General features: G+C 36.1%; 1 protein-coding gene across 1 annotated transcript in view; it reads left to right on the top strand.

The window, feature by feature from the left end:
* Positions 1-15164: 15164 nt before the first annotated feature.
* Positions 15165-26008, top strand: part of LOC117332883 (telomerase-binding protein EST1A-like) — a 37000-nt gene continuing 26156 nt past the window's right edge. The window contains 5 exon segments of the mRNA XM_033891947.1: positions 15165-15284; positions 18698-18936; positions 19342-21926; positions 21928-22143; positions 22490-22654. Coding sequence (XP_033747838.1) covers positions 15176-15284; positions 18698-18936; positions 19342-21926; positions 21928-22143; positions 22490-22654 — 3314 coding nt within the window. The 5' untranslated portion in view covers positions 15165-15175.

Raw genomic sequence — 26008 nt, 5'->3', positions numbered from 1 at the left:
TATCAGATTTCTGTTTTTATTCTTTAAACTTCTTGAATGGGCTACTGTTAAAAGGTAAATTTAGCACTCCAGGAGGGAGGTGAAAACATTCTAAAAAATTATAATTGGGCTTCTTGCAGTTTCTGTTACTATTTTCTGTGGCAGACATTGTGGTGTGTCAATCCATCATAGAGCTGATCTGTTAAAATTATGATATGTATTAAAATTTCTGAATACAAAAAAGTAAGTACATTTACATTAAATCGCATTTGGTAAATAATTTCAGCCATGTTACCAAGGAGACACTTGAAAATAAAGAAAATGATTTAATTTAATATTTTTGCAATCTTAAAACCTATGAAAATCATTTCTTAGGGTAATAAATATAAACAACAAAGAACGCTATTAACATGTACTAACATATATAGGCTAACATTGAAGTTATTTTTAGTTCGTCTCTTCGAAGAAGAGTGAGAGCTTATGTTGTCACTCCGGCATCAGCATTGGTTTTTCAAATGTTAAGTTTTTGGTGCAAGTATTGAAAGGCATAGTAATTTATGGTAATATGGTCCCTGTGCGGATTAAACTAGCCCCTGCTGGAGTGAAACTAAACGATTTTTTGGGAAAAAAACATATTTTGGAATTTTTTGGACTTAGCATATTTCTGCATTAAGTTTTCGGTGCAAGTGTTGAAACGTATGAATACATCACTTTATAATTGTACTAGGGTGCTGATATTTGGCAATAGAGTCCCTCTGGAGTTAAACTATCCCCTGTCGGAGTTAAACTTAAAGATTTAAAAAAAAAAAACCCTGATTTTTCAATTTTTGGACAGAATATTTCTGCATTAAGTTTATGTTGCAAGTGTTAAAAGGTTTTAATAGATAATTTTTTAATTGTACTAGGGTGCTGATATTTGGCAATAGAGTCCCTATGGAGTAAGACTATCCCTTCCTGGAGTAAAACTAAAAAAAAATCTGGGTTTTTTTTTGTTTTTAAATCTTTGGACTTAGATCATTTTTGTAAGTTTATGTTGCGAGTGTTGAAAGGCATAGTAATGCATGGTATTAGGTTCCCTTTAGTGGCTAATCTATCCCTTGTCGGAGTTAAACTGCAAGAATTTTGAGGGGGGGGGGAAAAACAGATTTTTTAAGTGTTGAAAGCTATTAACACATTACTTTATGATTGTACTAGGGTGCTGATATTTGGTAAAAGAGTCCCTTTTGGAGTTACACTATCCCTTCTTGGAGTGAAACTGAAAAACACCAATGTGAACATGTTCACAGACAATTTATATACTGGTCCACATTTTTCAAGGGAGACAATTCTCATTAGGAAAAAATAGAAGAAATAGGTCCAAAAGCAATTACATTTGTAGTTAATATTTTTATTAAATCTACAACAGCATAGCTTGTCTCCAGAATGTTTGTCAATAAATAATTTACATATATATATAAATTGGTATGGCTTTGAAAATTGCATGAATACACAAAACACAATCTGATAAAGTAAACAATATAAATATTATTAATGCAATTTGCGAAACCATACCAATCAATATATTTTCATTATTTATTGACAAACATTTGCGAGACGAGCTATGGTGTTCTCCAACAGCTCTTGTTAGCTTTCCTATGACCATGGGAATGTTTGCTGTGGTGTTTCACTAACTTGTCTGTTAAAACAATGTGATGAAGACCTACCAGTACCAGGTTTGTTTAAATATGAATTACCTTAACTGACTTCTAAGGTCATTATAAATGTGTCAAAATCTTTCAAATGCTGAAACCAGGATACCAGGAGTCATAATATTTGGTCAGTAGCATTCTGGGATGGAGCGCTCGGATATTTAAGGATTGAATAATGTTATGCCTCAACAAAACTTTATTCAATCCTTATATTTATATTTTTTTAATATTTTGTACAATATTTTGTCTTTAACAAATAGAGACTTGTGCAAGTCTACCACAGAACTTACCGAAATGTACATCATCACTCTTCGTCTACATATGGTTAATACTTTTAGGATTTCTTTCATGAACAAACTTAATAGCGAATTAAAACAAATATTAGTTTTAAAGGAATTTATTTCATATAAATATGATCACTTTTGAAAAGGAATTAAAAAAATATAATCCAAGCTCAACAAATGTATTCCTACGCCGGACTTGATATAGTTCATTGAAAAATGACTCGAGTTAACTGTGGTAGTTATAGGTTCATTGAGTCTGAATTGAGTTGAAATATGAATATTGTCCAATGACCTAGACCTACTTTTAAAGGTCACATCATCAAATGCATGACATCACAATTTTCAAATATTTGTTCATGCATACCAAAGTTTAAGGATTAGGAAGAACTAAAGAAGTTAAGTAAGCACAAATCAAATGGTAATATGGTTCGTTCTCAAGCAAAATGGATAAGTGAAGGAGAGCAAATAACTAGGTATTTTTGTGGACTGGAATCCCGAAATTTTACAAGTAAAATTATGCCTAGGCTAGAGAAATATGATGGAACAGTTATTTCAGAGCAGACAGAAATTTTGAATGAAGCAAGCTAAATAATAATACACACGATACAGACTTAGAAGAACTATTACTACAGGTCTATATGATATACATAATTATCTCCCCTTGAAGCACAATCTTTAGAAAGACCAATTATTATTACTGTGGAAAACTTAAATGAAAATGAAAGAAATTAAAAGTCCTGGTTCTGATGGATTCTCAGCTGATTTTTTTAAAGTCCTTTGGAAACAACAAAAGCATGGAATAATAATGTGTATCCCAAAAGGTGACAAACTTCGAAATGAATTAAAGAATTGACAACCCATTGCCTTACTTGATACTATATATAAGTAGGCATCCGGAATGATGGTAGAACAATTTTAAACAATAATCGGCAACAATCAAACTGGCTTTGTTCCAGGTAGATACATTGGTGAAATTACACGGTTAATGCTTTAATGCATTACACTGAGGAAAACAACATGCCTAGTCTTCTGTTGTTGATAGATTTTGAAAAAAAAACAAATGACTCCGTTTCTTTGAATTTTATTAAAAACCTTTTTTTTTTTTATTAATTATGGACCATATATGATATGGAAAGAAATTTATGCATCTCCTTTCAGAACAACACTCGGTACTAAATGAAGATGGTTACATAATAGAATTAATCAAAGAATTTTAACGACAAATACACATCTATATAAAATAGGCATAAAACAAAATCCAACCTGTACAATCCAAAAACCATTGGACATCTTTTTGGGAGTTGTGATGAAGTTTGTACTGAGAGAGTTAAAACAACTGCTTGCAACTAATAACATTCATATAGAAACATTGAAACATTTAGTTTTAAAGTGTACCCTGAACGAAAAATTCTATTTAAATATGTTATTGGTATTGATTAATAAACAAGAATGCAGAAAACCGCATCAAAATCGGCCGACCCATTACCGAGTAATTGCGATTTTTCTCGAAAAAACACCTGAAGCCCAAAGCCAAATACCTCGTTTTGGTGACCTCTGACCTGTGACGTCACAGGTTGAACACGATCGGAGCCGCCAACAAGGAAATATATAGAAACAAACGTGAACACGTGCCTGCAATTAATGCGAATTAGACAACAAAAATGAAAGTGCTGAATAAACTCTCTGAGTTATATTTGTGAATTAGTTAATAACAAGTGCTACCGAAACCAGGGACATATAATTTTCTTTTTAAACGGGCCATATATAACATGTAGCATCTCACTAATTTTTCTCTCATAACGAGTCATATACAACATCAGAGACATATATATGTCCTGTATATATGTCTCTGACAACATGTAACATCTTTCTAATTTTCTATTATAACGGGCCAAATACAACGTGTATCATCTTATTTATTTTCTATCATAACAGGTCGTATATAACATGTATATTTAAATTTTTTTTTTTTAACGGGTCGTTGTAACATGTACCAGAGACCTATATACACGTATATATAGGTCTCTGCATGTACAATGTATGACATTTGAATAACGGGCCGTTTATAACGACTTACATCATATAGCCTTTATTATGAGGGCATGACCGGTTTGTTACATACAAATGTACCAGTATTGATTTCGGTTATAATACTTCTAGTAATACAAGTTTAAAATGCAATTCATACAAGATGTGAAATAAATGCTAATCATTTTGAATTTTTTATTAGCCAAAACAGCAATGATACCGTTATTTGTGATTTTTGGGTAATTGTCCGCAATTGATAAAACGTGTCCATGAAAGTTCAGTAACTCCCAGACAAGATTCATAGAGTAAATTTTCAACATCGTGGGTATATATATGAATGAGGTAACTTAGGTTAATTATTCTATAGACAAACCTTTGAGATATGAATTTTTTCGTTTGTAAGGAAAACGAAACTCACTGAATTCCAAAAACAATGTGTTTGATTTCAACAACTTGAAATTGTATTCCCTATAGTATAAACGCAATTCTTAATAAAATTCAAGCTCAATTTATGTACAACCTGTAAAAGCATGGCTTCGGAACTTTTTTGAAGTGCACAGAAACCAAACGCGTGAACTCACAAGCAATTATCGGCGTGTGTCGATTAGAACACCAGAACTCACAGACACCTGTGGTGCAGTGACAGGTGTGACGAGCCTGTGGGCCGTAATTTCACACCTGGTAATTGTTCAGCGGTATACTAACCCATTCAAACTTGAGTATACATCTTTTAAAAGTCCCTTTTTAAGTGAAGCAGTGGCGTTGGAAGCGGGGGGGGGGGGGGGGGCAAACATGGGGGGGGGGGGGGGGGGGGGGCAAACATATCTTTTCGCCCGCCCCCCCCCCCCCCCCCCCCCCCCCCCACTTTTTGACATCCAAAATCTAAAAAAGGGGAAAAAACACGATTTATATATTCATTTCGATAAATATCTGTATATTTTCGAACCGATAATGTTTTCTTGAAGGCAACAATAAAAACTTTATCCTGTACATCCGGAACATTCCGACTTTTATACTAGTATATCAATCCTCAGACCTGTGTGTCGGTCGTTTGCACTAGCCTGGTAAGTCAATATTTATATCTTAATACGAAATTTTGCTTAACTTCATCACATAGATTCGATAAGTTGATGATTTGTGAAGTTAATTGAGTTCATAATGAGAACAAGACAGAAACACAACATGAATAAGAATGCGCGGTTTTAACGTGAATAGAGTGATACATGTACTATTTACCGACAGGTACGAGGAAATACAAAAAAAATCGGCTCGCGCCTACGGCGCTCGCTTTATCACTAAATTACTGCCCCCCCCCCTTTCGATTGCAGATATACAGGGGGGATTCGCCACCATGGGACCCGCTGGGCGGCCCCCAGACCTCTCGCAAAAAGGGGGAAAAAATCGGTTATTTTGTACTACATAAATTATCAAAATTATCATGGGATGTTGAAATGATAATTATTGGCTAATTTTGCGGAGATGGCATACGATTTGTTTAGTGCGTAAAATTTAAGGTTAAAAAAAAATTTTAAAAAAGATTTACGGGAGAGAGATTTAGTCTATTGTAGATCATGATGATTATAATATATTACTTTCTAAATTAAGTGTCCTTCATGACTAGAAGCGGGTTTGTATAGAATATAACGCATGAATTTACTGTACGTTCATCTTTTCTCACAAACCAGAGTATCCAGAACTGTTGTATTGTTGGTATGTTTATTTGAATATTAATTTGCGAATGAAATGGTACATTATTTTATTTTAAAATGTTGATGCTGTGTTCCTTTCTTTGGTAATGAGTAAGAAATGGTAAACACATAACTAATATACATTTATTGGTGATTGACCGATTATTACACCAGTCTGTGTTAACCAAGCGGTCATTTTCACTATTTTTTTTTTTTTTTTTTTTGTAAACTCAAACTTATATTGCTGGATTCCGACTTCTTGTCCGCAATATTCGCCAAATTCAACAACCTCAAATCTCATGTCCAGATCGTATTCAGACATGTTTGTGCTGCTACTGTTCACACTGTCCTCTATGCTACTGGCCACCATCCGTTCAACCTGTGACGTCATAGACTGAAGAGTTCCAAATCAGCGTGACTGACCGATACGCTGATCGCGTACTTCGATGTGCGATATCTCGGCACTCGGCCAACCGATTTTGATGCGGTTTGCGACATTCTTCTTTGGTGGTTACAAAGAATAACATATTTGATTATCGTTTTTCGTTCAGGGTACACTTTAATGATGCTGATGTGATAATGGGTAATATTATTTTACTACTGATTAAACAATACACTGTACTTGTTTAAAATGAAATGTTTGTAAACTGATATTAACATTACAAGTTTAAAGAATCATTTACTCTTTGAACTCAAATCCCATAAAGTTTTTATTATAACTAAGCATAAGGCGTACAACAATAGCATTGACTTACAATATAAATTGGGAAAATGACTTCTCTTGTGAAAAAAATCAATATAATATATATACATGTATACTATTGCTATACTACACATGTAAATATTAAAGAATATACTGAAGTATGTGGCTTGTTTTCAGTTACACGTCAATGCTATACCAGTCATATGAAAAATAATAAAGGAAATTAAATTTCATATTAAAAAGGGATATACATGTACCTTGGATTTATAAAACCTTTATTCTAACTGTTTTACTAGATATGTATGTGAAGTTAATTTGGGATGGATGTCCAGTATAGGATTATTTAAAGATAGAAAAAAAATCCACAACGTGAGACGAAATTTACTGTCATATATACCGAAAATCCACTGCTTGCTTGACGTCCATTACAACCAGTTTTTTTAATAAAAGGTAACCATCTATTTACTGTTTTCGTACCATATGGAGATTAGTGTTATAAAAGTTTCGTACACGTACCATATAACAGATTATCAATGAATTTTATTATACAAATTTATAAATCTAATGTTGTTTTCCTATCCAAACGGAAATGTTTCAAATTCTATACGATGGAATACTATTAAAACTAAGTTAAGATTTTTATTACATTTTTGTGACTTTTTATTGACGATTATTGACTTTTATTTATCAGCCAAAATGCATTAAATATATTGTGCAGCGTAAAATTCTACCGCTGCCACTAATTGTACAATGTATAGCATGAAATTCCTGTCCTTTTATGGGATACCATTTTACTATTAATCCAATATGCCCAACTACGGTGCGGGACAATCAGTTTTGAGGTGAAAGGTCCCTAAAACGACTTGTTGATATCACTTCTCATAACTCGTATAATTTATAATGTATTCGAAGTGAGACCAAACAAGGATTACGAGTGATTGTAGAGAACGATACTGAGCACAGGATGTGACGAACATTAGAAAGCAGAAAGACTTGTGTGTTAGAAAAGCAGTCTACCTACGTCGACAAGACCAGATAAATCACGTTCTTTTTTTTTTCTTTTTTTTTTTTTTTTTTTACAAAACTCCACGTTTTCATTTTTATTGATGTTCCTTATCTATTCCTTTCCTTTCTATCTTTACCTCCGTCTTCGTTAAAATTCAATATTAGTATACATGCAATATGAACACCCTTGTTACGGAAATAAAATAAAATTGATTAACTAAACTTATCATAATCAAATATATAACTTATTCAAAAGTTTACTATAGATTCTAAGTTACGTTTAAGTGATATAACAGTCGTTTTTTATGATTTTCATGTTCGATTTCCCGAATTCCGCGTGATTAGGAATTTACCAGAATGACTGAAGTGGTAAAATTAACAAGTAGTATTAGTCTTAAGTTTTCGTGTTGTAGATATTTTTCTGTTTGAGCTGGAGAAAAATAGATCCACCGGTGGCACTTGAGACCGAGTTGCTGCATGAGGCCTTCACTTCACCATCGCATAAAATTCTATAATGGAAATAATAGAAACTGCAGCTGAAGTATGAATATGGAAAGAAGGTAAGAAGGTGTTGACATGTTGGAATACGTACTTTATTAAATGGCCTTATAAGACAAAAATGACACACCCGGTGTTCATAGATGAAAGTAACCTTCCAACGGTTGGCAAAGAGTTAATATTGTACCCATCTTCAAAAAAAAAAAAAAGATGAAAATCTGAAGCATCAATCTATCGACCAACAAAGCTTGACCTCAGTTCCATGTAAAATTCTGAAATGGATGAGGGAAAATATGGATATGTTACCTACATGGATTTTAGTAAAGCCTTCGACAAGGTTTCTCGCAAACTCCTTTTACACAACAGTGGCGAATTTAGAGGGGGTGGGCACCGATATTTATCTCCAACTAAGTGTCTACATGTATAAAACTTAAATTTATCAGATACACCAAGATGATTAAATATTGGTTAAAAATCGTGCATAACCAAAAGAATGTACCGGTTAAGTCTATATATAACGAGATTTACACGCAAGCAGAAACTTCTCGTTGTTTACTATGCCATTGACTTTACCTCGTGCTGATGTACCAGTTCCTGCACATCGTCCTTATTTATTCATTGTTTGTTTTGGCATAACATAATGCCTATTAGTTTAGCGATATATCGTGCTCGAACTGGTGTCTTTAACAACTGTGTACAGTCTGCAAACTATGCGATTTTTGTGACCGTCTTTGACATACTATGTGTAAGGCTATTACTACTATTTATATACCTGTTATTATCTTATGTCAGTCCTTACACATCTTCACTTTATAAATGTTGCAATTATAAATCATCTTATCACATTTTCTATTTTTCAGTAGACGTTCTGAGTGTTATTTCTATATATTTTGTTCTGATTCACTGGCTCTAATCATTATCTGGTGACATTGAATCAAATCCTGGTCCTTCTTCCATTAGTTCATCAGATTCATCCTTGATTTCAAATATTAGTGATCTGTCTGTTTCTGACAGTAACTATTCATTTGTCCATCTTAATGTTCAAAGTCTCAAACAAAAGCTTGATGTACTGTATACTGAACTAAACAAATTTACTATATTATCCTTCACCGAGACTTGGTTAAATGAAAATGATATTTCCCCGGAACTTAGCATGCCTGCTTATTCTGACCCATTCTGTTATTGTAGGCCCGATCGTATTGGTGGTGGTATATCTGTATATGTTAAAGATTATATATCTGCGAAAAGAAGACCTCCAAATTCTCCTGTTATCACTTGGACCTATATCTCTCAGTCTATTGAATATGCTTTTAACACTGGTTTATCTAATATTGTAATTACGGGCGATTTTAATGCTAACTTACTAGTTGAAAACCAGTCTTCTCACTTACGTGATATGCTTATTTTATTTAACTTGTCACAACTAGTAGAATCCGCAACATTTTATACTGAAGCTTCGTCTTCACTGTTAGATATAGTTTGTGCCAGTGATATCAATGTTATTAATAAATGCATAGTTGGAGAAAGTTTTCTTGACCAACCTGTCAGATATCATTGTCCTACTTACGGTACTTTTAACGTAACGAAGCCGGCGAAGCACACTTTTAAGCGTAACGTTTGGCTCTTTGATCATGGTGATTACAATGTTTTTAAAGATAAACTGAAACATATTAATTGGAACGCATTGATTAATGTTAACGATATAAATGATTCGGTTAAGAATTTTACAGACACATTGCTTGACATCGCAAAAACTTGTATCCCAAATAAAAATATTACTGTCAAATCTAACGAGCCTCCGTGGATGTCTAATGAAATTCGAAGACTAATTAGAAAACGGAAACGTGCACACAAAAGAGCCAAACGTACACTTATCAATGATCATTGGGCTAAATTCCGTCTCATTCGTAATAAATGCATTAACACTATTAAACATGCAAAAACCGCATACATTTACAATCTCTGTGGTACACTCAAGAAACCATCTAATCTCAATGTGAGGAAGTGGTGGAAAACTGTATACTCATTATTGCCAAATTATAGAAAATCCCCGATACCACCACTTCTTCACAATGACACTGTAGTTTCAGATGATTTCGAAAAAGCTTCCTTGTTCAACGATTTTTTCTGTGCCCAGTCAACTATTGATGACTCAAACGCTGAACTTCCAAACATTAATTACGAATGTAACCACACTCTTTCTAATATACATATCACTGCTACTGATGTAAAAGACGCTATATTAAATCTAGACTGTTCTAAAGCCATTGGCCCCGACCTTGTGAATCCTCGATTGCTTAAAGAATCTGTTGATATTATATGTAAGCCCTTAAGCACACTGTTTAACCTATCTCTAACATCTGGTATTTTCCCAACAGAATGGAAATCTGCTAATGTAACCCCTGTACATAAAAAAGAAAATAAGTCTATCTTAACAAACTATAGACCGATATCCTTATTATCTATTGTTGGAAAATTAATGGAACGATGCATTTTTTAAATATGTTCACAATTTTTTGCATGCCCACTCGCTACTTTCTCCTCACCAATCTGGATTTAGACACGGCGACTCACCCGTTAATCAACTTCTTGCTATAACTCATGATATTTACTCTGCTTTAGACCATGGTAAAGAAATACGAATGGTCTTTTGTGATATTAGCAAAGCTTTTGACCGCGTTTGGCATAAGGGACTACTAAGTAAGCTTTCAGGTTTTGGAATTCGGGGTTCACTTCTGAAATGGTTCGAAAATTATCTCTACAATCGTAAACAAAGAGTTGTTATCAACGGAAAATTTTCTAATTGGTCTGAAATTAAGGCCGGGGTTCCCCAAGGCTCGATACTGGGCCCCCTTTTGTTTCTTTTATTTATAAATGACATTGTGAAAGACATACGAGCTAATATAAAATTATTCGCAGATGACACCTCTTTGTATGTCATTATCGACTCACCTAGGATAAGTGCAGTCGATTTGAATTTCGATCTTCGTAAAATTCATGAATGGTCAGTGAATTGGTTGGTTAACTTCAATCCTACTAAAACAGAAACCTTATTAATATCCAAAAAGACTAATTCACCAATTCATCCCCCTCTACATATGAACAATATTTTGCTTTCTGAGGTAAGTTCACATAGGCATCTCGGTTTGACTCTGTCCAACAATGGCGGTTGGACTGATCATATCAACTTGATCATATCCAAGGTTTCACCAAAATTGAATATTTTACGCAGATTCAAATTCACTTTAGATCGTACTTCCCTTCAAACTCTGTATTTTGCTCTTATCCGACCTATTTTTGAATATGGGAACATTGTTTGGGATAACCTTACAAAAACTCAGTCTGACATGCTAGAAAATCTCCAATTAGAGGCAGCGCGTATAGTTACTGGCGGAACTAAACTCACAAGTAGAGTAAAACTTTATCTTGAAACAGGCTGGCTTCCCTTAGAGCAAAGACGTAAACACCACAAAATAATTCATTTCCATAAAATGGTTCACGGTCTCCTTCCTCAGTATCTACAAGAAATTCTTCCTCGACGTAATAATAGCATCCATGATCACAATACTCGTGTTGGAAATAACTTTCGCCCTCCTCCTTGTCGCACAAGTCTTTACATGAAATCCTTCCTGCCATCTGTAATCCCTTTGTGGAATTCCTTGCCAGATGCAATCAAAAGTGATCCGTCCATAACTAAATTGAAAAGTCATTTGAATAAACCACGCCACAAAGTTCCACATTACTTCCTTAGCGGTAATAGACTGGGTCAGATTCACCATGCAAGATTAAGGATGGAGTGCAGTCCACTAAAATTTTATCTATTTCATAAAAATCTTATAGATATTCCTCTATGCATGTGTAATCATGAAGATGAGACCAACGAACATTTCTTATTACGTTGTCCACTTTTCGCGCAGTTTCGCTTACGTTGTTTTAGTGCTCTAAACTATCCCTTATCAACTGAAATACTACTCTTCGGTGATAACGAACTCACGTATGATGAAAATCTTTTGATTTTTTCCAGTGTTCAAGAATTTATAATTATTTCTAAAAGATTTGAATGATTGTTTTTATTTTTTTTTATTCTTTATTGTTTGCACAGCTGTTACAGCAGGTTGTATATCTCATGTCATGGCATAAAATTCCTCTCTGATCTTTTTCTTCTGGTCTTTTCATCTCTCCTCTTTCCGAATTTCCCCATTTTTCATTTATTCAAGTATTACATTGCTCACTTACGTATTCTCCCACTTGCTGCCGTTTACTTAATGTGTCATAAAAGGAAACGGATTAATATAAGTCTTATACTTGTTTCCGAATCCTATTCACATTATGATTGTATGATTGTGTATTGTATATGTATGAATTGAATGAATAAAATAAAGTTTATATTAAACTTCTCGTTCTTTAAATTGGGCTAAACTGGTGAAGAACATTTTATGTACTCATGGTTTTGGTTATGTTTAGCTTGAACAAGGAGTTGGAGATATTGATGTATTTTTATCATTATTCCAATCAAGGTTACGAGACATATTTATACAAGACTGGCATAGAAAGATTGTAGACTCGCCACGAGCCAGATGTTATATATTTTTCTCAAATGAATTTGGTTACAATAGATTTCTTGATATTGTTAATAAAAAAAAAAATAAAAAAAAATAACAAGGTTTCAGGTATCTTCTCATGGATTTAATAGACAGTAGAAGCGTGAAGAAGGCATCGCCCGATTCGAATACCTCTGGAAATGCTTTATTGTATATTTTGTCAAATGAAAAAGGAATATTATTTGCTTATGGAATGTCCCTTAATATACTAGAAATTAGGTCAATTTTTTGGTATCGGAAACATTATGTTAGACCTAATATGTTATGTCATCAGAGAACTGTACCATCCCTCAAACCCTGGTTATATATATATTTACAAAGAAAATGGATTAAGAAATGAAATACTGTTTAACAAGAAAGACATGTGAAATTACGTGTATATCATCCTTTGCTTTATTTATGGTAATACTGGTTTTCATGCTTTATTACAATTTTAACGGTCTGTCGTAAATACTGTGATGAAATATTTCATTTATCAGTTCATCAATTGTTGTTGGCTGCGATTGTACGCGAGTAGTATTATATCTGTAACTGTTCATACTGAGTATTAATCCTAGTATGTATTGAAACTGTTTAGTCTAACAATAATTAAGGATAGGCAGCAGGTTATACGATAGTACTTTTTGTGACCACCTAGGATGTGGAACCCAGTCTGTCTCTGGGACTAAGGACAAGGTTATCTCCTATCAAATAAATTGATAACAGCTTGGTATTCAATTAATTTGCAAAAGTAATGTTTGTATAATACGTTTATTGTACATGCACATACAATATTGTCGAATAATTGACCTACTGTAATTATGTATAGCTATTCCACAACCAAATTACATTGTAATTGGCGTTTGCTTGACATTCAAAGAGTTTTCACAGATCTTTGGATCTAGCATCCGTTCTCTTTGATATTTTGCAAATCAATTAAGATTTTCAAACTCAGACTATTTCTAATACCTTGTCAAATAATTCAGTATCTGACAATAATTTGTATTTTACAACGCTGTAACTTGCAAGTGATTACATTGTTGTACTAGTCTATTATCTTATTATTTGTTAGAATCACATCACTTGATAAATATAGGTAATGAATAACCTTGTACATTATCAATAAAATTACTCATTATTGTTCAACTAATAAAGTTACTACCTGCAACGTATACATTTTTTTCGGAAAATATTTAGTCCAGATTTGTTAACCACAACGATGTAATATAACGTGTTCCCTCCATCCCCTCCAAAATGTCAAGACTCAGCTGATGGTGACCACAACGATTTTATTTAAAAAATAAAAAGGTTTTAAGGAAAAAACCTTGAAAAGTTTTAATTTGTAAATCTCTATTTTGGGGGTTTATGATGCACTAGAATGCACCACAGATCTAGAGCCTTATATATTTAATTTTTTTTCTCGGAGAGCACACCCGCACACCCTCACCACCATCAAATAATAATATTTAGCCGCAAAAAAACCTTGAAAAGTTTTAATTTGTAAATCTCTATTTTGGGGGTTTATGATGCACTAGAATGCACCACAGATCTAGAGCCTTATATATTTAATTTTTTTCTCGGAGAGCACACCCGCACACCCCCACCACCATCAAATAATAATATTTAGCCGCAAGCCCCCCCCCCCCCCCCCCCCCCCCCCCCCCCCCCACCAAAAAAATAATTTGTTTTTGTTTTTGCCTAGGCAGAAATAATTTTGCCTAGGCAAAAATATTTAATTAATTATGAAACCCTTCCCGCGCCATACTTGAGACCATCAATCTTCACCCTTCTATATAAGGCTCTAATACGATCACACCTGGAATATGCATCTGCCATGTGGTCTATCCATTATATGTCACGGACGAAATTATTATTGAAAGGGTACAACCGTAAGAGCTACATTTTACAAAGCGTTTTCCTACATTATTGGACAAGACATATTCAGAAAGGCTAAAAATCCTTGGCTTGTCCACCTTGGAATACCTCAGAGAAAGGGCTGATATGCTGCAAGCATGCAATATAAATCGACCCGAGGGCACTCTATTAACACATTTCAAACACTATTACGAAAACAACAAACAGGCAATTTTTTCAGTAACCGTGTTATCCAACAATGTAATTCTCTACTAGACGACGTTGTATCAGCTCCATCCATCAATACCTTTAAGGATAGACTTAATAAGTTCTGGACATTTCTTCAGTGACTGAACCATTCCTGTGTCTATTCACTAAAGAGGTTGATTATAGCAGGGACGTATAATATATGTCCCTGATTATAGGGAGTTTGCCCCTTCCTTTTTTATCTACATTTTAGCTAGGCCCTACTCTTATTCATGAACTGTACATAATATTACAAGGAACAATTTGTATAGAATCTATGTTAATATAAACATTCACAACCAAGAAGTATAAAGTGTAATATTAATAATGTTTATTGGAAAAAGTAATCAATGGGCAACCGGTATGTGACCATACCTCATTACCTGGATGTGTACTGAACAAAGAAATGACATTCAAGTGTCATCAAATAAGCTAACCCAAGTTTTCACCGACACTAAGACTGTGATTCTGTGATATAACGAACACTTTGGTGTCCCTTTTACCGAATTTTCATCTATTTAATCTGCCCTCCCCCTCCAACCCATGTCCCGGTGGACTCGACACCTTAACCGAACGTGGAGCTCTTCTCTTTGAGGAGATACGATAATGGCTACAGAAGAAAATGGCTGCGAAAACAGATATTGTTCGGATTTCTTACAATGAACTAGAAAATATTGTACATGGGAAAACTGAAAAGTCGTCAGCACATCAAGGAAAACTAGTGAAAGAAGGTATGTATTACAAAATAGTTACATTGCCGAGTTCTACGAAAAAATCAAAACGAAATTATAACAACACTTTCTTGCCCCATAACTGATTTTCAAAATATTTTGAACAATTCCATAAATAGAACAAACAAAAAGTTTTTGACATGTTGATTTTTTTATCAGAAGATTGATAATAGTCAAAATTTTATCTTTAAAACAAATTTGTAGTCTGATCGGACGATATGTCGATTTAGTATCGCATACATTGTGTGAATGCTTGATCAGGTGTGTGAGTGGACATCATTTCTGTGTAATAAAATTTGGTAAACATTACGGTAAATGATGGACTTCAGCCGAGGAATAGACCCCGAAACTGAAGTCCACAATTGTTTTTTTAACGTTTCATAACGAGATTAATAATTGTTAATGCCATGTTGAACACATGACACAGGGATCATTTTGGAGGGGACCATTAGCCCACAATTTATCTGAATGACCCACATGATTCAGAAAAAATCCTTTAAAATGTCTATAGATGGCCCATAAATTATATTACAGATAGGCCTTTCTCTTGACCCATCCATTTGGTAACCCAAAATAATCCCTGATGACAAGGTCCATTTTTATATCAAGTGGAGTATAATTATCACACTTTAATTTTTATGTACTGCAAATTCATACATTAACAACGTAACTATAACAAGTAATTTCAGAACACTTTTCTATACAGTAGAAATAATACATTGGATTTATAACACCATATAGTCTGAATCAAAGGCACTTGGTTTTCATATTAAATTTGATTTTTTTTTTAAAAAGGTTGGAATTGCATTATATTTTTCTTGATAACAGGAAATTGTGAAATATCTGATGTCTGTTTCACTTTCTGTTTATAGAATAATGAGGTCTCGTAACATATTTACAGACATGCATGTCATGTGATGTCGCCCCTCAAATCAGGATTGGGAATTAGCATCAGTCATATTAAAACATTATTATTTACATGCATATATATGTACTACAGACAGGAGTGGACTATTTCATTAACAGAACCGAAAGTTTTTTATTTATTTATTTTCTTATTTTGTGTTTGATAATCTAAATGATTGGTTTCAATTGTAAGCTTTGATCACACCTAAATTTAATTACCTGTCACTAAACCACAGATACAAGACTCATCTGTCAATGCAGGTAATTACTGAAGCTGTGACAAATCTTTCTACATATACATTCAACTTCTCAATAACCAAGAGGCCCAGAGACCTAATAATGGGTCTGTAGCATGCTGGGGTTAAGGGCTACCAAGTTTGTTCAAAAGAATGACCTTGACCTACAGTCAATGTCACAGGGGTCATTCAAATAGGCTAAAATCTTTGAATGACTTCTTCTCAATAACCAAGAGTCCCTAACTATCCTCTTCTCAATAACCAAGAGTCCCAGCTGGGAGTTGATATGGGCCTGTAGCATGCTGAGGTGAAGGGTTACAAAGTTTGTTCAAATGAATGACCTTGACCTACATTCAAGATCACAGGGGTTGAATAGGCTTAACTTTTTAGACAATTTCTTGTCAATAACTAATTGGCCCAGGGACTTGATATTGGGTCAGTAGCATGCTGGGATAAAGGGCTGCCAAGTTTGTTCAAATGAATGACCTTTTTTATAATAAGCTCAATTCAAGACTAAAATCTTTAAACAATTTCTTCTCAATAACCAATAGGCCCAGGGACTTGATATTGGGTCAATAGCATACTGGGGTGAAAGGCTACCAAGTTTATTCAAATGGATGACCTTGACCATAATTTATTTTTGAAAGAGTTCAATTGATCAAAATATTTAAAAGACACCTTTTCAGATAACTGCGAGACCCTGAGATCTTATATCTGATCTCTGATACACTTGTTCTTGATTATTTTTATGTATAAAATGGATCACTGGATAGCCGGTGAGTGATTCAGGTCCATTGGGCACTTGTTGTCAAAAGACACAATTTTCTGTGGGTTTTATGAAGTTTTTGATACAGATATTTGCATTCCTTTATCCTCATGTTCAATGCTTAGTAAAGAGAAAGTTTTCAAAATTATTGTTTTATTAAAACTCAACATGTTTTGCTGATGTCTGCACAAGGCACATTCATTACATGTTATCATTTTTTGCATGAAAACATAATTCTTCAAATACAAGCGCACATAGGCCTGAATCATTATCAAAGGATGTCCTGTGAATCTCTCCAGGCCTTTAGATGACACAATGGTAGCATAATGGATTGATCAACTATAGTTTTTTGTGTGCATGTTCAATTCTGAAAATTGCAACAAAAAATTCCATAAATTTGCATAAAAATAAGCAAGTAGGCCAAATATATTCTTTTTAACGACTTACCTGGTTTATCATCCATTTTTTTTGTTCTGCACAAGAAAAATGTGGTAGAACCTCACCTACCAAGGTACTTGTTTTTTTGGTTTTCATATTATATGTGGTCAGATTTGCGTATGGTGCTCTATATAAGCACCATGATTATATTATGGGCGTATTCACAGGTGTGGCTATTCAGGCAAGTACCTTTGAATAATAAACTGTCTAGGTTTTTTTTAGGTTTAATATTATTTTATTAGTTTATTACAGACATTTTTCATTTAGTTACACTATTATAATGTTGATATGTGTTATGTCGACAATACTGTAGCTAATACAGTGTACTTTGATTCGTTTCTTAATTTCACATTACTGTATTAAATAGGAAAGAGTCAATACTAAAAAATACCCTTCCTGTCATGTGCTGGGCCTTGAATTGATTATTGACCTTTGTCTCTTGGAGCAGATATCCTTACCACTAGTATAGCCTAAAAGGGAGTTCCTGCTAGCCTGAACTATTGAGATGACCTTATAATCTGTACTTTTATACTACTCCCTCCTTCACAAAGTCTTTGTCCCAAATACAACCGCAAGCCCAGGTCTTTGCTTTCAGAGAAGACTCTCAATCTCCTATAGTTTACACATTGAGTGGTCATCAGACACCAAATCCTCAATAGGAATATTATTTTCTACCTGCATCAGGCATCAATCTAATGACCTTTCACAGAGTAGACACCCTACCACTAGGCAAAAACGAAATTCCTGCTAGTCTGAGCTGAGTGATTTAATGCTCTCCACTTTTATATACCGTATATAACAAACTCTTCCTTTATTAAAAGGTTGGGAAAACCCATACAAAGTCATCAAGAAAGTCTCAATTTAGCGCACAGGACATATTTGCATAAAACATAAAACTTTTGCATTTTAGACTAGACAAATAATTTTAAGAGATTTTAAGTATTTTTACCAATCAATGACTTATTTTGAAACTTTGAATGCTCTATGAACATGTAGATTATTGGATGATTCCAGATAGAAATTTAAGTTAAATATGTCATTTGGTCACTTTCCCTTGTTGTTTTCAGATGATCCCGCCAATAGATTAGACAAAAAGAAGGAGAGGCGACAGAAACGTCCCACAAGAGGAGTGTATCAACCTCCAAGTATCTTAAGGCACAAACAACAGCTTGAACAGGCAGGGGGAGGGAATTGGAATGGTGAGGCTGAAGGGGAAACACAAGGCGAATGTTGGGAGGAAGAATTAGATGTGGAAAGCCATGGGTCAGCAACTAACAGCAGCAAGGAAAACAGTGTGGAAAAAGAGGTATGTCTCCAGTGAAACCAAATTGGTTTTTGATATCTCATATCTTTTCTTAAGTCATCAAAGAAGATCAAAATGAATTAAAAAATATCACAGGGTTTGCACTTGCTATTTCGTCAATGGGGTCCTTTTCAGGTTAAGCATAGTTCCTTTATAATTTTAATGCAATTTTCCTGATTAAATGGTATATTTTTTAAAAATAATTTATTAGTGATATTGCACTTTATAGATTCAGGGTGAAAGCGTGTTGTTTTCCCCTAGATGAAAATTGTGTCATTTCACCATCATCAATATCTTCCAGATTTTAACAAAAATACATTCAAAAGATTTTCCATTTGAAGCAGATTTCTTTTGGAACATTTGTGGTTTCTGGCAGAAATAAAACTGTTCTTTTTCTGTAAACTACAGATTGATGAGGTCCTCTCAAATATCAGAAATTTGCAAGTGCAGTCTGAAGATGGACTAGCCAGTACTGCAGATTCCAAGAAAAGGTCAAAGACTGGAAAAAGGCCAGAGATTCAGCGATATGTTCCCAAGGGAAAGCTGATAGAACAAAGTCAAAAAGACTCAGAGTCAGAGGAGGTTGATGATTCCTCAAGAATTCCACCAGTGAACCAATCAGCTGGGACCCCTTCTCATCTTGAGGACAATACCTCTCCACGTAAAATAGACTTAGGGAAATCTTCTCACATGGATGTTAAAATCACATTTGTGAATCAGACATCCTCCGCTCAAGGATCCAAATCGGATCAAGTTCCAGCCACTCCTCAAAGAGCTGGCAGTGAGTCAAGATTAGTGGGAGGTCATGGGGAACTTCAAACAACTGGAGGTCAGAGGTTGAGGTCAACTGGAGTTCAAGAGGATTATCAGATGCAAAATAGACACAAAAATGACAATCATGGGCAGAAATTTACCAGAGACAGACACCAAGGTCAGAGAGGCCAGGTCATGGTTGAGAAGGGAGGTAAGCGTGTAGGAGGCTTTGGAAGGGGACAGAATCGAGAAGAAGGTTATGGCACTTGGCCAAGAGAAAAGGGAGGGGGTAGAGGGAATTCCCCAAAGGAAAACAGTCCACCTTGTGCAGAAAATTGGGATATAGAATTAAGGATTGTGGAAAAAGGTGACATTGATCAGAAAGAAGACAAACGAAATCAGAATACTTCTCAAGCTAGTTCTACTATTATTACCGGATCAGAACCACCGAAACCGCAGCGAATTAATCAACGCCGACCACGCGATCGACCAGTTAAGCAGACTACTGTGTCCATCATCAACGCCCCAGATGAACCTGAAGACGCCAGTGGTAATCACATACCAACCATGATCTTTGAGCGACGAAACAGTAATTCATCAATAACTGGCAGCATTCAGGGTAGCAATGAAAATCTGAAACAAAAACCTCCAAAAGGACAGATTTCAGCCAAGGGTCCACCTAAGAGATACTCACTTTCAACAATGCGAAGACAGAGGACTGGAAGTGTCAGCAGTGACGTGAGTACTGCAAGTGATTTGAGTATTGATGATGAAACAACAACTAGAATTCTGGACTGGGATAAAGAAGTAGAGAGAGAGATGGCTAAACAAGTCCAAGATGAAACTATGAAGTTGAAGGAATTTCTGGAGAGACAAGGTGATTTTCCTGGAATGGACTTTGGAATGGGAACTAATCAGAAACAATCGGACAGAATGTCGGAGTCAGGTAGTGAGTACAGTGTTTACCGTGATAAAACAAGTGAGAGACAATATAGACCCTCACGAGCTAAAGACAATCAATACAACGAGAATATCAATCGTAACTCAGGTTCCCGTGACAGACACGATAGCAGCGAACATTGGTACAATGAGGTGCCCAGAAGTAGACGAAGAAACAGACGGAGTTCACTAAATGGTCGGCATAGTCGAGACTCCAGTGTGTCCAGTGTCCAGAGTGTTCAGAGTTACCAAGGAGATGAGGGGGAGAAAATGTACCATAGCCTGAGTCTTCCACGAAAAGGGAGACGTCGGAGGAGGAGTAGCAATGCAAGTCTCAAAGATATGAGTTCTAGTCGGGAAGCCCTCAATAACCCAGAAAACCTCAGCCTCAAGATCACATTTGCTCAAGATCACAACGAGAAACGTCAAGTCACAATGCAAGGACCTAGTCAAGGTCATCAACTAGGTCATGGCCAAGGTAATCAACAAGTTCCTGGTCATCAGCAAGGACAAAAAGGTCAGGGTCATGGTCCAGTACCTCGAGGCAGAGGACGGGGTAGAGCCCGGAGTGCTGAGAGGAGCAGGGAAAAGCAGGGGTCAGGGGGTAGGCATGATGAATACAGAGGACAAACAGGACAGGACAAAGATTTCCATGACAGAGTTGGTGTAGGTAGGGGGCAGGACAGGAGAAGTGTAGGCAGGGGGCAGGACATTAGGGGAAGTCGGGGGTTGGGACAAGATGCAAGGGTTGGTGGTAGAGACAACAGAAGTCATGACATGAGAGGCCATGGTCATGATGCCAGGGGTCAAGGTCAGGACATTAGAGGTCATGATACAAGAGGTCAAGGACAAGACATGCGGCATCCTAGTTCTAGAGGTCATGATACAAGAAGTCATGGGAAGGATCGACATGACAGGCGTGAACGTCGACACTCAGGACGTGATGAACATATGCATGAGGCTGGTACCTCACCTCGTGGTGGGTTACTCAAACTTCCATCTGGTGCACTTCATACTGAGACTCAAAATCTACGGGATGAAGGTAAAAGTCACAGCAGAAAGAATGTTGGTCCTCAGGCTCACCCAGGTTCCTCTGGAAACTCTGCTAGGGGTGGGGCAGGGCAGAGGAGACTCTTTGACCCTAACAATCCAAACAAGCCCATTATGATACAGGATGGTAACAAGTCACAAAACTATCAGGAGGAGAGTAAACCTCTTCAGTTCCAGGATGTTGGTCACGATAACCCAACAACACCTACCTCACCCCGTGGGCAACAGCCCCCTTTCCATCAGGGCTACCCGCCAATGGGATCCTGCTGCACCCTACTTTCAAAACTATGATCCTAGATTGGTGGACACTGGACATGGTTTTCCACAGCGACATCCTGGTCCCCATCCAGTACCCCTTCCTGGACACCCTGGGCAACCCGGAGGCTACTATTATCCCTACCCAGTTCCATACAGAGACATGGCTATGTACCCTGAAGAGATGTACCACAGGGACCCATACTATCAAGGGTAAGTCTTTCTAACCTCTTCATAGACATGGCCTCGCTTACAGTCAATGCTACACTAAAACGGTCAATCATGTAACTCAACTGTCCATTTTTCTCAGTCATATTGTTTTAGGTAAAGATTATGCTCCAACAATGTAATTTATTCATATATTTGCAGAAATTTTCAAAGGATTTTTCACCATCGCCACCTTCGTTATACTGACATATCTGCTGTGGACGAAATGTGGCAATTTAACGAGGGTAGACTGTACATGTATTGACATATTTTAAGAGCAAATGTATTAAAGATGTGGAATTATATTCTACGGTTTGGTTCTCGGTAGACATGGATGCCTTTTTTTTTTTAGTGGAGAGTTTGAACAGGATTTGGCCATATCAGGGCGATCTCGGACCCAGTGTCGTGCCATAGCAGAGAGGATGATTCAGGAGTCCCTTTCATTGGATAGCCAACTAAGTGACCTAGTGGCAAGACGGCTGTCAAGCAAGGATTTCACCACCCTCACCCAGATCAGGTAAATATAGACTTGTCACAAGGATTTCACCACCCTCACCCAAATCAGGTAAATATAGACTAGTCACAAGGATTTCACCACCCTCACCAAGATCAGGCTAAATATAGACTAGTCATAAGGATTTCACCACCCTCACCCAAATCAGGTAAATATAGACTAGTCATAAGGATTTCACCACCCTCACCCAAATCAGGTAAATATAGTCATAAGGATTTCACCACCCTCACCCAGATCAGGTAAATATAGACTAGACATAAGGATTTCACCACCCTCACCCAAATCAGGTAAATATAGACTACCGGTGTAGTCACAAGGATTTCACCACCCTCACCCAGATCAGGTAAATATAGACTAGTCATAAGGATTTCACCACCCTCACCCAAATCAGGTAAATAAAGACTTGTCACAAGGATTTCACCACCCTAACCCAGATCAGGTAAATATAGACTTGTCACAAGGATTTCACCACCCTAACCCAAATCAGGTAAATGTCACAAGGATTTCACCACCCTCGCCCAGATCAGCTAAATATAGACTAGTCATAAGGATTTAACCACCCTCACCCAAATCAGGTAAATATAGACTAGTCACAAGGATTTCACCACCCTCACCCAGATCAGGTAAATATAGACTTGTCGTAAGGATTTCACCACCCTCACCCAAATCAGCTAAATATAGACTTGTCGTAAGGATTTCACCACCCTCACCCAAATCAGCTAAATATAGACTTGTCACAAGGATTTCACCACCCTCACCCGGATCAGGTAAATATGGACTTGTCACAAGGATTTCACCACCCTCACCGAGATCAGGTAAATATAGACTAGTCACAAGGATTTCACCACCCTCACCAAAAATAAGCTAAATATAGACTAGTCATAAGGATTTCACCACCCTCACCCAAATCAGGTAAATATAGACTTGTCACAAGGATTTCACCACCCTCACCCAAATCAGGTTAATATAGACTTGTCACAAGGATTTCACCACCCTCACCCAAATCAGGTAAATATAGACTAGTCATAAGGATTCACTACCCTAACCCAGATCAGGTAAATATAGACTAGTCATAATGATTTCATCACCCTCACCCAGATCAAGTAAATATAGACTAGTCATAAGGATTTCACCACCCTCACCCAAATCAGGTAAATATAGACTAGTCATAATGATTTCATCACCCTCACCCAGATCAAGTAAATATAGACTAGTCATAAGGATTTCACCATCCTCACCCAGATCAGGTAAAATAGACTTGTCATAAGGATTTCACCATCCTCACCCAGATCAAGTAAATATAGACTTGTCATAAGGATTTCACCACCCTCACCCAGATCAAGTAAATATAGACTTGTCATAAGGATTTCACCACCCTCACCCAGATCAAGTAAATATAGACTTGTCATAAGGATTTCACCACCCTCACCCAGATCAGGTAAATATAGACTAGTCATAAGGATTTCACCACTCTCGCCCAGATCAGCTAAATATAGACTAGTCATAATGATTTCACCACCCTCACCCAGATAAGCTAAATATAGACTAGTCATAATGATTTCACCACCCTCACCCAGATCAGCTAAATAAAGACCAGTCATAAGGATTCACCACCCTCACCCAAATCAGGTAAATATAGTCATAAGGATTTCAGTACTCTCAGCCAGATCAGGTAAATATAGACTTGTCGTAAGGATTTCACCACCCTCACCCAAATCAGCTAAATATAGACTAGTCATAAGGATTTCACCACCCTCACCCAGATCAGGTAAATATAGACTTGTCACAAGGATTTCACCACCCTCACCCGGATCAGGTAAATATGGACTTGTCACAAGGATTTCACCACCCTCACCGAGATCAGGTAAATATAGACTAGTCACAAGGATTTCACCACCCTCACCAAAAATAAGCTAAATATAGACTAGTCATAAGGATTTCACCACCCTCACCCAAATCAGGTAAATATAGACTTGTCACAAGGATTTCACCACCCTCACCCAAATCAGGTTAATATAGACTTGTCACAAGGATTTCACCACCCTCACCCAAATCAGGTAAATATAGACTAGTCATAAGGATTTCACTACCCTAACCCAGATCAGGTAAATATAGACTAGTCACAAGGATTTCAACATCCTCACCCAGATCAAGTAAATATAGACTAGTCATAAGGATTTCACCACCCTCACCCAAATCAGGTAAATATAGACTAGTCATAATGATTTCATCACCCTCACCCAGATCAAGTAAATATAGACTAGTCATAAGGATTTCACCATCCTCACCCAGATCAGGTAAAATAGACTTGTCATAAGGATTTCACCATCCTCACCCAGATCAAGTAAATATAGACTTGTCATAAGGATTTCACCACCCTCACCCAGATCAAGTAAATATAGACTTGTCATAAGGATTTCACCACCCTCACCCAGATCAAGTAAATATAGACTAGTCATAAGGATTTCACCACCCTCACCCAGATCAGGTAAATATAGACTAGTCATAAGGATTTCACCACCCTCACCCAGATCAGCTAAATATAGACTAGTCATAATGATTTCACCACCCTCACCCAGATTAGGTAAATATAGACTAGTCATAATGATTTCACCACCCTCACCCAGATCAGCTAAATAAAGACCAGTCATAAGGATTCACCACCCTCACCCAAATCAGGTAAATATAGTCATAAGGATTTCAGTACTCTCAGCCAGATCAAGTAAATATAGACTAGTCACAAGAATTTGTGACTTTACACACATACAATACATTCTCTTGTTAATGTGATATGAAACACTCAATCGACATAAACTCCTAACAGAGAAAAAGATTTAAATTACATGTCAGATACTAGGCCTAATGTAGTTAGGAGTCATGTTGGTCTGTGACACTAAGAAAACGACAGAACAATTTGATGAAATGTACAGGGGAGATAACTCCTCTTTATGCGAGATCTCTATTTTCATGGTAAGGTAATGTTTTTATTCTTCCATAATCTCAAATTTTGCATAATCTATCACTGCAAGAAAATTTATAAGATTTCCTTAAATTTTGTGATAAAATATTTTTTTGGAAAAAAAATGTTCAGATCTCCATATTTTGGTGAAATAAAAACTTATAGGTAAATTTTCTCATCTAAAATAGAATCCTCATTTTTACCACTTTACATCTATAGAGAATTTTGACCTTTTTTTAATACTTATTTTGAAAGAATCTTATTGAAAAATTGCTTGTTTTCTCGAAAAAGTCTAGATATCAAGAAAATTATGGAAAGGCATACTAATTTTTTGTAACAAAGCAAATGGTGGTGCAACATTCACTCATGTCAATTTTCATGACAAATCAGTTCATTTT

Source organism: Pecten maximus, chromosome 8, assembly GCF_902652985.1.
Source record: "Pecten maximus chromosome 8, xPecMax1.1, whole genome shotgun sequence".
NCBI lineage: Eukaryota > Metazoa > Mollusca > Bivalvia > Pectinida > Pectinidae > Pecten > Pecten maximus.
The sequence above is the reverse complement of the archived record's forward strand: the minus strand, read 5'-3'. Positions and strand labels throughout refer to the sequence as shown.